Below are 14,483 nucleotides of genomic sequence, written 5' to 3'. Positions count from 1 at the left end.
TCCTGACATTTCTCTAAGCTCCTATGTGCTCATCACATTGTGTTCGTGACCCCTTAACTCATCCATCTCACCAGCTGTGTCATATGCTCATCAGTCAACACAAGGATTTGTTTTTGATTATGAATATCATACAGTAGTGTGTATGTGTCTGAGTGAGAATGGAGTGAGAAAGACATTTTTTAAAGAAGAAATAGAGGGAGAGAGAAATAACGGAGGTGAGACTAATGTATTGCTGTACCTTCCAACAGGACAGAGAGTTGAGCCCAGAGGAAATTGAAGGTAAGATTACTTCCCAACAGCACATACCGTACCTCATCGTATTACTTTACCCTTATCCTCTCATGTTTAACCATTATGTGTGTGTGTGTGTGTGTGTGTGTGTGTGTGTGTGTGTGTGTGTGTGTGTGTGTGTGTGTGTGTGTGTGTGTGTGTGTGTGTGTGTGTGTGTGTGTGTGTGTGTGTGTGTGTGTGTGTGTGTGTGTGTGCGCGTGTGTGTGCGCGCGTGTGTACGTGTGTGCATGTGTGTGTGTTACAGAGCTTCATGATGCGTTTTTGGAGTTTGCCAAGGGTACGGCCAAGGAGGACGGTGGCTACATTAGCCAAGCTGACCTGGGAGAGTGCATGAGGACCATGGGATACATGCCGACTGAGATGGAGCTTATTGAACTAGCAATGAGCTGTGAGTGACACAACAACCAACCAGGGACACAATCATAAACAATGGGTTGAAGACAATGATATCAGAGCAGACATAAAAGAGAAGATCACAAGAAGCGAATAGAATAGAACAGAGCAGAATAGAACAGAATAATTTTGGGCACTATGGTGACAGGCTGAGTAGTGTGCATGGACACTGCCTCCCTAGCTCGCCTCTGGGGACCTGTGTTGGATGTACTTCCCCTCTCTGCCATTAGTTTCCTGGCCTTCAGCTTTAACTACTACCACTATAAGAAAAAGCCCCCCAAAAAAACAACATTTTATATGCACTATGCTCGTTGGGCACCGGCCACTTGGGAACGATGCAAGTAGGGGAAACATGCCGCACCCTTATGCAATACCAGTTCTACAAGGATAAGGATAATTCCTTTTAACAGGTCGTTCATGAAAGTCCTTGCGGTCTTGTTTCCAATGAGAACCTGTGAGCAATTGGGGTTAAGAGTCTTGCTCAGGGACAAATTTCATATCATCGGCACATATGCTGGGATAGCCTGGAATCGAACCTGGGGCAACCAGGGCCAGCTGGTTCCCTAGGCGGGCTCACTAACCACTCAGCTATGGCTCAGCTATGGCCGCCCCTATATACACTGTCTGCTTATGTCCCTGTTATGCCCATGTGGAGATCTCTATATATGTGTCTGACTGCCGGTGTACATTTTATGCTCATATGGAGTTATTGCGAACGCGGGAGGAGGCGCGGCGAAGCCGCGCCTCCGACCAAGTGGAGCTTACTATGTAACCCTGCTCGGGTTGTGTCTCCGTCTGTGTCTCCGTCTGTGTCTCCGTGTGCACTGCCTGTGTGCAGCTCCTCTGAGATAAGTAAATGTCCAATTTAGACGTACCATACATCAAATGAAAGGTCTTTGAAAACTGAACACACCTGTCAAGGTTGCGTTTAAGCCCGCCCCTTCCCCCGGAAGCCACGCCCCGGAGAAGGCTCCTAAAAACTCCCCATTGAAACCCCATGTTAAATGAAAAGTGCCCGAATCGCTCCCAAACTTTTTCTACCCCCCCTAAGTGGGGGTCTACGAACAAATACATCGGGCTCGGATTTTGGCTCCGCCCCCCGGAAGTGGGTGAAACAGGCACTTCAAACACTTTGTTGAATTGTTCAAAAACATTCCAAGTTTTTTTTTTGGGAATTTGTATTTTTCTAAGATGCTCCTTTTAACGCAGATTTTTTTTTTATTGGTTACTTTTTTTTAAATATTTTTTTTCATTCTTTTTTTTCTTTTTTTGCGTTCGCTTACTGCGTTCGCGCGTCTTACTTGTGTATGTATATCTCATCAGTATATGCCTATTCCGGGCATATCGGTAGGATCGGTGGTTTTGGACAATTGGATCTCTATATGGGCATAACAGGCCTATGGACATAATAATATACATATATATTTTTTTAATAAATTGATTATTAAAATATGTTAAAAATATTAGTAGGCCTATAGGTCAAGCTACCCAGCAGCACACAAAGAAATTAACATCAGACCTTTGAATATAGTTTTTTTTTGGCGGTATGACTATATGTTTGTCACAGAACAGTTATAGAATCCCTGAGATGACACAAAGTATATTAACATATATAGCACAAGTAAGACGCGCGAACGCGGGAAGCGAACGCAGCTCGAAAATATTGTGTATTTACGGACTTGTAATCCGTGTTATTTCACCGTGATGGAGAGAGAACATTGTGTGTGTGTGTGTGTGTGTGTGTGTGTGTGTGTGTGTGTGTGTGTGTGTGTGTGTGTGTGTGTGTGTGTGTGTGTGTGTGTGTGTGTGTGTGTGTGTGTGTGTGTGTGTGTGTGTGTGCGTGTGTGTGTGTGTCAGAGCATTGTGTAAATTCCTGCACTCTGGCGCACTCGGGTGGCTGCTTACAGGCAGTGCACGCATGTGAGTCATGTCACCCAGGGGCAGGCAGGCAATGAGAGCGTGAGTCACATGGGTGCATGCAGCCAATGAGAGGTGAACACAGACACACGGACAGAGACACACACAACCCAGGCAGAGTTACATAGTAAGCTCCACTTGCGCGGAGGCGCGCCTTCGCCTCCTTCCGCTGCGTTCGCAACAATCAAGGATTTGGGATTAGTGTTGATTCACTATTGTGTGCCTGTACCTTTTCTGTCCTGCAGTGGGCAGTAAAATCGATTTTGAGGACTGGTGTGAGCTGATGGGACCCAAGGTGGTGGCAGAGACAGCATGCATGATTGGAGTCAAAGAACTCAGAGATGCATTCAAAGAGGTCAGTCTGGTGGAATCCGCAGGAAGATGTGTGTATGTATGCAACTGCCATTTACGCACACACATTTAATATACAATATAGGCCAGTGGTTCTCAAACATTTTCATGTCAAGGATTTGGCCACAGACCCATCTGAAAAGATTTGGTGCAGGGACCCCCATAATTGAAGATCTCTGTATTAAAAAAAAGAGAGAGAGAGAAATAGAAGATCTACAAGCACACAGCGTTGGAATAGCCAGGGTATAAAATTAAAGTGGTTAAACTGATTGTGAAGGACCCATGGGGGTCCCCGGACCACACTTTGAGAACCACTGATATAGGCTAACAACCCTGTGTTCATGTTTGTGTCCAGTTTTGACTCTAACGGAGACGGTAAGATCAACATAGTAGAGCTTCGGGAGGCCACGAAGAAGTTGTTGGGAGAACAACTGCCTAACAGTCAGATAGAAGAGATCGTTAGAGACGTCGACAATGGGGATGGCTTGGTTGACTTCGAGGGTGAGAGACAAACAGAGAGAGAGAGAGAGAGAGAGAGAGAGAGAGAGAGAGAGAGAGAGAGAGAGAGAGAGAGAGAGAGAGAGAGAGAGAGAGAGAGTATGTCCAGGCACAACACGATATCATCATCACAAAACATACAATGATAATAATGGTCAAAAAATTAAATTTTGAGTTGTAGTTAATTGGCTATTTAAGATAAAAAATAAATAACAAATGAGAACATTTCGTGATTTACATTGTTTGAATACGTAGCATATGTAACTATGTTACTATGGCACAAAACATAACTTACTATATGATTTTTTTACCATGAGTATCTATTGTAGGTTTGCTAACGAGAATGTGCTCCCAGGCAGGGCCTTTGCCAGGAATTCTGGGTCCCAGATAAAGATAATACTGGACCTCTTGAAACATATAGCTACTGATGATGACATTAATATTGTGGGTACCCATCCATGTAGACTCGAGCCCCAAGAATAATTTAACACTTTTCATTGTCTGCCAGCGAGTGTGTAGGCTATAATATAGCCTACAACACTATATTATAGGCCAGCCCCTGTGTGTGCACTTTGCCTTTCCATGATTTTGTAGAAGCTGCCAAACTAATATTCATCCTCTTCCGACTCTCTTTATTCTTTCTCTCATTTTCACAGAATTCGTAAGAATGATGTCACGTTGACATGTCCAGATGTCCAGATGTTTAACAACAGAGGAGACGATGGAGACGTTAAAGAAGCACTATGTAACTCCTGGATAAGGGACCACGCTAAACTGTAGTGGACATACTATTTGCTCTTGTGAGCATGAATTTTATATGTCTTTTTTAAAAATAGACAATTAAAATAAACTTAAAAAATTGAAGCTTATTGCTTTACTTTACTTTGTTTTGCATATACACAATAGAGATTTAAAAATGAAACTATTAGGTCATTTAAAAAACTATAGCCTAAAACATGTCAGTTACTTATGCAAGCATGCTGTCTTTTTTACTGTATGTATTTTTGATATATTCATGTTTGTCCAGTGTAAAGCCTTGTTTGTAAAATGTGATGTTACATTAAAAAACATTAATAAAAAGCTAAACTATTTTTTAGGTAGTTAGTCATTTATTTAGTTATTTATTAAACTGAGTGCCATCCCTGTGGCAGGGCCTGACATCCTTGTGACAGGGCCTGACATTCCTGTGACAAGGCCTGACATCATGAATCATGGTCAGTATCATGTCAGTATCATGATTAGTCATGGTCAATTTCATTTCAGTATCATGTCAGTATCATGGTCAGTGTCGTGTCAGTGTCATGGTCAGTATCATGTCAGTATTGTGTCAGTATCGTGTCAGTGTCATGGTCAGTATCATGTCAGTATTGTGTCAGTATCGTGTCAGTATCATGGTCAGTATCATGTCAGTAATATGGTCAGCATCATGTGAGTATTGTGTCAGTATCATGTCACATGGTCAGTATCATGTCACATTCATGATACTGACATGATACTGATCATGATCCTGACCATGATATACTGACATGATACAGACCATGATATGGAGACACAATGACCAGTACCTTATTGACACAATGACCAGTACCATGGAGACACAATGACCAGAACCATGGAGACACAATGACCAGTACCATGGAGACACAATGTCACACAGAATTGTTCAGCAAGCAACACCGTTGTACGACAGAGTAAAAAATAGGCTTTCGTAGCCTTTCCAGAAATGCTTCCACCTGTATAAACCCCATTGAACACTTACAAATATAGCCAATCTTCCATCATCATCCAATTAAAAACTGTGCAACTACACACAATTCAGAAAACACGCCTCATTTGACTGCAGCGTTTATTAAAAAAAGTCTAGGATGAAATGAAGAAAATGTGCACTTGAATATATTAAACTATCCCCTGGAAAAACATTGCTTCCAGCGCCCCCCAATCTTCTCTGTACGCCCCCCTGGGGGGCTGTACCGCCCCCATTGAGGAACACTAATTTAGGCAAACTCCACAAATCATTGTTTGGCAAATGCATAATTTGTTCCTGACATTTAGCCATCAGAGATTTCAGTGGTCTATTATCATCCAACCAAACTAAACTTGACAGGCTTAAAGGAGGAGTTCACCCAAAAAACGACTTATTTTCTATCAATTACACACCCTATGAAGCCTTGATTTCATGGATTTATTTTTGTTTTTGTGGCATTCATAAGACAATAATTTGATGACCGTATGTATTTCCGGTAGGAGACACAAATAATCTACTTTGTGTCTCCTACCGGATACATTAGCCGGTAGGAGACGGGAATCAAATTATTAGCTTAGGAATGCGACAAAAACTAAAAAGAATCCATGGATTCAAGGCTTCAGGGTGTGCAATTGATAGAAAATAAGTCATTTTTTGGGTGAACTCCTCCTTTAAGGATAATTTATTTGCTTGAAGTTGCAATCCATAGCTTTTTTTTTTTTAATGTTATTTTAATCTATATGGTATGATATCATATTATGTTAATAAATATAATGTATGTAAGACAACTGCAGTGGTTGGCGGTAGTCTCCCTGCTCTTAATTGTATTGAGATATTTCGATCCTGTGGTCAGGTAGGACTACTGGTTTACAAGAGTATTTGCATTTCCAAATATGTTCTCTGTAATAGCTCAACAGTAAAAATGTTGCGCGTATGCGGGGGGACCTAGGATTGAATCCCAGGTAGGACATGAAACGTATGGATTGCATCTTTAAAATTCTAGTTGCTGTTTTCAAAGATAACAGTGAAACAGGGAATAATAACAAAATAAACACATATATATATATATATATATATATATATATATATATATATATATATATATATATATATATATTATTATACAGTAGCGTATTCCATGTAAACGTCTGGGTTCAATTTAAAGCCTTTTCTCAGCCATTATAGTTATAAGTAACAATGCAAAGACATGTTTGAATTCAAGATTTTTATTTTTATTGAAAACTTGGCCAGGATTCTGTACAGCAGAGAGGGTGTGCAATGCACAGGGTTAGGAAATCAGGGGCGGGGGAGGGCTCTAGAAACTCAGTTTCCAATGGTGCATCATTACCCTGAGCCGAGAATCATGTTGTAAAACAGCAAGAGAATTCTCGTTCCCTCTTTGGTGCTGCAAAGAACTACAGAGGGGTAAAGGAAGCTGGGGGAGGGCAAAAAAAAGGAAGAAACGTTGGGGAGAGCGGGAGCAAAGGTCGGACCATAGGGGAGAAAGAGAAGAGTAGAGATAGAGAGAGATAAAGGGTTGTCTGGAATTGTATTCAGGTCCAGATGGTCCTTCCATTGAGCTGTTGCCTCAGAATAGAGGTGGGACTAGAACCTCCCCCCTCCCCCCAGGCTGTGTCAGATCGTAAGACCTCTAAAGAGTTTTCAGGTAAAGGTCTCAGACATCTCTCCCCCTTTCCCGCTTCCTCCGCCCCTCTCCCTCGCTTCCACTCTTTCTCTTTCTCTCCCTTCCTGAGCCTCACTTGCTGGCCATGGTGTAGCAGCCCTGCTGGTGCCACTGCATGTCGCGGATACGCCTCACAGACTGGAACTGAGGATGGCGGGCGCCGTACTCGTTGAAGTGTCTGAATTCGCCCTTCTCCAGCAGGTACTGGCTACCACGGTAGCCAGGGAACTGGTATCCCACCCAGCTGTATGCGATAAGGAAAGGAGAACCACAAAGAGTTAGAAAACAGCTAAGTTCACCGTTTGAGTTCTACTGGTGAAACACTACCTGAATACATGTTTTGTTGTTGTTGCTGTTATTGTATTACTGTATGTTTCAGTTCTGTTCTTCTATTCCAGTGCTGAGTACTTTCAGGCTGGCTACTGTACTTAAGTTATAACAGACTCACGTTCCACAGCTGACCATGATGCTGCCCACTCTATCGGTGAAGCCGTAAGAGAACAGGCTGGGAACATCATCATCCATGATCTCCATCTTGCGGCCCTTGAACTCGCCAACCTCGTACAGGCAGATCTTGTGCTTCTCGGGGTCCTGCAAGGGAGAACCAGGGAGAAACACTTGGTTACCAAGGAGAAACACTTGGTTAGCGAAGGGGCTAACAGCATTTAGACAGCTAAGCTAATCATGGAGAACAAATTGAGGTGTGATGGTGGAGTTAGGAGGCGGATGTTTTTCTTACCATCCTGACAGGCCTGAAGGACAGCAGGTAGTCGTTCTTCTGGCAGTTGCTCCAGGAGTCCCAGCGGGGGTACTCTCCCTTCTCCAGGATGTACATCTCACCACAGAAGTTCATCTGCTCGAAACCGACGAAGCTGGCAGAGCACAGAAGGTTGTTATTAATCTGTTTGCCCATTCAAAGCCATTGGTGAGCAAAAACTGTGCATAAAAAAGTCTTAACATTGTGCCATACTAAGCAACATATTACTACTCAGTTGCTTACTTTTTAAATGTACTGTTAAACACATTACACTGTTTAACAACGCAGGCTCATAACCTGAATTATTGCAATATATTCTAGGTAGGGACTGTAGCTGACTTACGGTCCACACTCAACGCGCAGGGAGCGCACGCGGTCCATGCCCATCTCACACACATTCATGCACTCGTTGCTGATCTCAATCATGCGACCCTGGAAGTTCTCCTGGTCGAACACGTACATCTTTTGGGGAGAAAGGCACATAGGTAAGTCGTGGTTGGACTGTTGACGCTTCAAACTTTAGGTGGATGTATTTCACTTCAATGTGACACGTGCTGTTGAACATCCAGTCCAAAGTGAGAGCCACGTACCTTGTAGGCATTCATTCCCATCTCAGACTTCTTGCTCTGGGCAGCCTTCCCGTCGGTCTGGGAAGCAGACTTGGCCTTATCTCCACTGGACATGATTGCTGACAAGAGACAGAGGGGAAAAAGACAGAAGTGAATGAAGGTGTTGAACTGTATGATTGTGTAAAGAAATGGAGGATGATAGAAAATGTTATCATCTGTTTAAACATATCACTATGTGCTTTGTATGTGTGCATTTCCAGCAGGTGCATATGTGTTTACCTTACCTGTGTTTGTGTGTGGTGCCTATACGCCGAGCCTCACTCTGAGTGTGTGTAGCTCAGAGTGCGCCCCTCCCTTTTATACGCTGGCGCCCACATGGGAGGGATTAGTCAAAGAGAAACAAACCTGCTGAGGTCAGAGACAGGAGACAATAGAACCTCCTCATCATCAGAGAGGGACAGATAGGGGTGGGTTTGGGTGGGTGGGATGCGCAAGATGAGGAATGGTTGGTCTACTGAGTGGGATGAAGTGACAGAAGTTAGAAGGAGAATATGGCAGAGTTTACATTAGGTGGATACTATAGGTGTTGTCTTGGCTTCACATTTCAGAGTTTTTTCACACTTGATTGTGAGGTGAAGTGAAGGGCAAGAAATGGAATGAAATGTCTCACAATAATTGGATACTCTGTGTGTGCGTGCGTGCGTGCGTGCGTGCGTGCGTGTGTGTGTGTGTGTGTGTGTGTGTGTGTTTGTACACAACTCAGTTGTTATTGAAACATTTGTCACACTATTCACCCAGTTGCTACTGCTGTCTTTATTACTTTTGTATGGATAGCCTATAAACTTCTTAGTTTGATGTGGCAGAGTGGCAGTATTCATCAATTCATTTTGGCTATGAAAATGACTATGTTGACATGCTGCTCCTAGATAAAGTGGTGCAAAATTCCCTTATAGGTTACAAAATATGTATTCAAAATAAGAGATTATTAAAATATTATGGAATTTTAGTTGATAAATAATCGTTATGATTGGGCTCAGATGCAACTGTGCAATTCTTCAATGCTACATTCATGGGGGCTTCAGATAGGCTATAGGGCATAGCAGTGGCAGCCATTTTGTGGTGCCACAGATAGAAAACCCGCTCATTTATCCGACAGAGATTTCAGAAAATATTTATATAAATTATTCTAAGCCTGGAACCAAGCCACCCAGGCTCCTGGTGAATCATGACCATAAAACATTTGATTCTGTGTTAAACAAAAAAACGCCCCCAAAAAAGGGTATTTATTAAATATATTATATAGGCTATAATTAAATATTCAAATATTTTTGGACACAGAATCAAATGTTTTATGGTCATGCTTCACCAGGAGCTTGGTTCCAGCCCAGGCTTTATGTAATTTATGTAAATATTGTTCGGAAATCTCTATGGGGAAATGAATGGGGTTTCTATCTGTGGCACCACTGCTATGAGTGTACATTGGAGCCACGAGCGTGCATTGGATCTGCTATCCATGGCGCTAGTTACACTTGGATGTTTGGGCTCCTGTGCGGTTGTGGGCCAGACATAGCTGTAGTACTAGTATACAACCCTCGTAGACGTATTTATGATTCTGACGTTTTCAATCTACGAGAGTTGTAGGGTTCACGCCCCATGGAGACATGGACTTTCTGCACTATGCCCCGTAGACACTCCAAACGTGTACAAATTGACAATAAAAGGTGCTTACCCCCAAGCCCCAAATGTTTGCTGTCTCTACGGGCTAGTAGTTTAATGTAATAATCCATATCTTTCAATAAAGAAGTGTTTTAATGCCGTCTGTGGCCGATTCTGTCGGAAGTTCTCAATGGGCGGTAGTGACGGGTAGTGACGGGGCGCATCCGGTGAAACCCGGAATTACACTAAATGTAAAGAGGAAGTAAACGAGGGTGAAAAAATGGCGTTCGGCCACAGACGGCATTAAAACACTTCTTTATTGAAAGATATGGAATTATTACATTAAACTACTACCCCGTAGAGACAGTTAACATTTGGGGCTTGGGGGTAAGTTCAATTTGTACACGTTATCTGCGGGGCATAGTGCAGAAAGTTCATGTCTCCATGGGGCGTGAACCCTACAACTCTCGTAGATTGAAAACGTCAGAATCATAAATACGTCTACGAGGGTTGTATACTACAGCTAGGCCAGACAGATTACAGTGAGATAATATTGAAAAGTATGAAGTGAAGAAAAATGACTTTTCCCCCAATCAAACTCTTTTTTTAAAAACGTTAATATAGATCCTAATAGCCACCAACGGCGCCTCCCTACGCTGCCGATAATCCCCGCATTAGCTCTCCCTATGCAGGCCCTTTGTGCCTGGGACACACGCCGGACTGCTGACCGGAGCAGCGAACATACCGGAGCGCTTTTGTTCTCCGGCCGAAACAGCTCGTTGGAACGTGCGCTTTAGAAAGGACCAGCATTCTATAGGATATGCTGAGTTGGCTGCAGGGTTGCAGCAGAACGCCACAGAGCCACCAGAGAGCCCAGGAGCGCGCTTTCTGCGATCCTGGACTTTCTGGCGGCTAGTGTCGTCCATGTCAATGGCCAGAGGTGGTCCCACGTGCGCTCCACCAGAGCGCACCCATTGGGGGCGCGTCCACGGCATGGGACGCCGTGGACGCGCCCCAGCAGGCGCGCTCCTCGGCAGCCCGGTATAAAACTGAAGCGCCAGGTTCTCCCAGAGCTCTACGCGAGATAAGTGTAAAGGCGCGTGCCACTCCCCGAGCTCTGCGAATAAGTGCCAATCTAGGTAAGGTCTCAATTCTGACTGTGCATTTAACACGAGTGAGGGACAGCTAGACCAGTGGTTCTCAAAGTGGGGTCCAGGGACTCTCAGGGTTCCTTGAGGGGGTTCTAAATGGACCCTTACAAGTCTGTAACTCTGACAGTATACAAATGGAACCATTTGGTTCCATTTGTATACTGTCAGAGTTAAGGGGAGTCCTTGAAATGTAAAGGTTTGAGAACCACTGAGCTAGACGTGTGTTATTGGGCTTATTCCAGGAGCTTTTATGTCAAACAAAAAGAGAAAAGCACTAAAACGATAAATAACCTGTACAACACATTGTTTGTAGACTTGTGTGTCAGTGACTGCAATTACATTTGTTAGATAATAGGCCTAATTGGTTTTAACCAATACATTATATGCTCCCCCAAATTGCTGCTTTATTTCATAACAGATTTGTAATAATTTGAAAAATATGACATGGCTCCTTGAATGATGCTTTCTGGTTTATCCAGCTATCAAAATCTCTGTCATGGTTGTTGTGAAGTGAACATGCAATTACTTAATATTTTTAGGTCTTTCAAACCTTTAAAAAAAATATGACTTATGGACTGATGATTTATTTCAGGATATAGGCTATATTTTGTTTTGAATAACTTTCTCCAACACTGCTTCCTACCCCACTTCCGCTTCCTATCCCACTTGCCTCCTTCCTCCCTTTGCCGCCTTAAGAGTAAAGATGTACAGAACCACTAAATCCCCAATGATGCAACCACTGGTCAACTCTGGAATGGGCATGGCTCCTTTCTACAAGGTAAACACAGACAAACACACACACACACACACACACACACACACACACACACACACACACACACACACACACACACACACACACACACACACACACACACACACACACACCCCAAAAACATAGCACAAATATATCAGTCCAAAATTTAATCGGCACATCTCTGCTTGACACTCACTTCATGTCAATTTACTGTCACTTTTATCTTTTCCTTCCTCCTCTCTTTGTCACCAGGTGACCGTGTTCGAGCAGGAGCACTTCCAGGGCAAGTGCCAGGAATTCACCAACGAGTGTTGCAACATCCAGGAGTGTGGCCTGGATAACATCCGTTCCATCAGGGTGGAGAGTGGCGCGTAAGTCTCACAGCATCAAACAAACTCATTGTTTGTAGTAACAAAACAGTAACCTGTGTGGTAAGTGTGCACTCTGGGTCAGGGTGTCTCTCCCTCGACACTCATCTCTAACTTTTGCTTTCCCCTCGCTGCCTCCATATAGCTGGGTGGGTTTCGAGCACCATGACTTCCAGGGACAGCAATTCATTCTGGAGAGGGGAGAGTACCCCCACTGGGACGCCTACAGTGGCAACATCTCCTACCATGTGGAGCGCCTCATGTCCCTGCGTCCCATCTACTGTGCTGTGAGTACTCCAGACGCTATCAGAGGTTGTGCATGAAAAAATACAAAGACGAAGAACAGGAATCTTTATAACACTGTGCATGCTTTTATGCATACACTGCAAAATCGGAAAGGTTGACAAAGACATTTAATTGTAGGTACTCAGGTGCAATATCCATGTTACCAATGGGCTTCATCTACCCGACTAAAAGGTCAACTGAAAATGGTCGTAATTTTCAGTATATATAAAATAAAACGATTTAAAAAAAAATATATATAACATGTGACTATTTCTCTAACCCCCCACTTCTCTGTCCAACCTCCAGTCTCACATGAGCAGTCGTATGATCATCTTTGAGAAGGAGAACTTCATGGGCCGTACTGTGGAGCTGTGTGATGATTACCCCTCCCTGCAGGCCATGGGCTGGATGATGCCCGAGGTTGGCTCCATGCACGTGCAGTGTGGCGCGTAAGTTACTGCTCTCTCTGTAATACACACTATAGTATAGACAGAAGCTAGAATGTACTTATACAGTGTATAATGGAACACTCAAAATGATCACTGAAATGCCCTACCAACAGCAAATACACACTGCAAAAGTTAATTAAAAATTAAATAAAAATCTGTAAAAGAAATGCGAAAGATAATCCAAAAGTTCCTTACACATCTCTCTCCTTCCTGTAGCTTTGTTTGCTACCAGTTTCCTGGATACAGGGGCCAGCAATACATCATGGAGTGTGAGAGACACAGCGGAGACTACCAGCACTGGAGGAACTGGGGCTCCCACGCCCAGACACCCCAGATCCAGTCCATCAGGCGCATCCAGCACTAAGAGGTGGAAAGGCTGAGACTGAGGCCCTAGTGAGAACTGGGGCCCACGGACAGCAACGCCCCTAAGACCCCCCACACACTTTAACCTTCCCTGATCCCTGACCTGAGTACCCACAACTACCCCAAACCAACACTCTACAGTACTGACTTACAGCCGCTCCGAATAAGTGTGATAAGAGACAATATCGCACTGTTAAGCACAGGGATACACACACACACACACACACACACACACACACACACACACACACACACACACACACACACACACACACACACACACACACACATACACACGTGCGCGCACAGACCCACACAACTGACTGACACTCAGGTGTTAATGCAGTTGTCTTTTTATCTGGTTAGAAGCACCTACGTATACACAGACACTGAATTACACACACTAACACACCTGCGTTGTACGCCAACCTGGTCAGCTCACCTGGGCTGGGCGAGGAATAGTCCTGCCCCTCAGTGTTGGAACCATTAGGAGGGGAGAGGTAGCTCTTAAATGGTGCCAGGTTAAAAATGGTCTCCCAGTTGCACTTGCTCTCCTCAGCGCATCAGGGAGCATGGCCGAAACTGTGCTGTGGTGCAGAGCAGATGTGCTGTGTTGTTGTGTAGGAGGTTGAACCACAGGTTAATAACCAATAAACTCATGTTGACTTCATATGTCCTTGTTCAATCATTCAATCAATCATTATAACCTATTTATTTGGTCGTACAAATCACAACTTATGAAAGTGTTATTGCGTGACTGGCACATTTTGTTTGACCTTTTCTTTTTAATCTGCATATGCCAGCTTTCTAAATAAATAAAAAAGAACACAAACATACATAATTTACATATGCAGTATACATACAAAACATACAAAGTAAGGTTGGCTGTCCACTTCCCTTTAAATTGTGTGCTTACAAATCCTTAAAAGGTTATTGTTCTGAGAAAAATTGCAATTTAACAAGACAGCAGGCAATTATGTATACTTGGAAGCTAAATCATTAGCATACTGTATGGTCACCCCAAACCGTTATCATTTGAGCTGTGAAGCAATAGCAAAACGTAATGAGGCTGTATGAGTTACTATGTATGTATGTAAATTAGTATGTCGCTGTTTGCAATGTGTCGATATACTGTATCATTGTCAAATCACAACAGAAGGCCATGAATCATTATATATTAGATCTAACTTAGTATTTGATATATGGCATTGGTCAAAGGTCAAGGTGAATTAACAAAATATTGTAAACCA

At 43.3% G+C, this 14,483-nt stretch overlaps 3 protein-coding genes across 3 annotated transcripts; 2 read left to right on the top strand and 1 right to left on the bottom strand.

Annotated features, from left to right (window-relative positions):
- Window positions 1-224: 224 nt before the first annotated feature.
- On the top strand, window positions 225-4,132 carry LOC308075580 (calcium-binding protein 2-like; the record flags this gene model as incomplete). The annotated part of the gene is made up of 5 exons (XM_080415526.1): window positions 225-279; window positions 536-679; window positions 2,847-2,988; window positions 3,308-3,453; window positions 4,107-4,132. The coding sequence occupies 5 exons, from the start codon at window positions 225-227 to the stop codon at window positions 4,130-4,132; spliced, it is 513 nt and encodes a 170-aa protein (XP_080271652.1).
- Window positions 4,133-6,950: 2,818 nt separating this feature from the next.
- On the bottom strand, window positions 6,951-8,318 carry crybb1l1 (crystallin, beta B1, like 1; the record flags this gene model as incomplete). Its single annotated transcript, XM_080417072.1, has 5 exons — window positions 6,951-7,122; window positions 7,327-7,469; window positions 7,618-7,750; window positions 7,979-8,097; window positions 8,226-8,318. 5 exons carry the CDS (start codon window positions 8,316-8,318, stop codon window positions 6,951-6,953), a joined length of 660 nt encoding a protein of 219 aa, XP_080273198.1.
- A 3,396-nt stretch (window positions 8,319-11,714) lies between these two features.
- On the top strand, window positions 11,715-13,234 carry LOC308076279 (beta-crystallin A1-like; the record flags this gene model as incomplete). Its single annotated transcript, XM_080416494.1, has 5 exons — window positions 11,715-11,789; window positions 12,021-12,139; window positions 12,282-12,423; window positions 12,728-12,870; window positions 13,087-13,234. The coding sequence occupies 5 exons, from the start codon at window positions 11,715-11,717 to the stop codon at window positions 13,232-13,234; spliced, it is 627 nt and encodes a 208-aa protein (XP_080272620.1).
- Window positions 13,235-14,483: the final 1,249 nt, after the last annotated feature.

This window comes from Gymnoscopelus braueri, assembly GCF_963280865.1.
Source record: "Gymnoscopelus braueri genome assembly, chromosome: 20".
NCBI classification, from domain to species: domain Eukaryota; kingdom Metazoa; phylum Chordata; class Actinopteri; order Myctophiformes; family Myctophidae; genus Gymnoscopelus; species Gymnoscopelus braueri.
The sequence above is the reverse complement of the archived record's forward strand: the minus strand, read 5'-3'. Positions and strand labels throughout refer to the sequence as shown.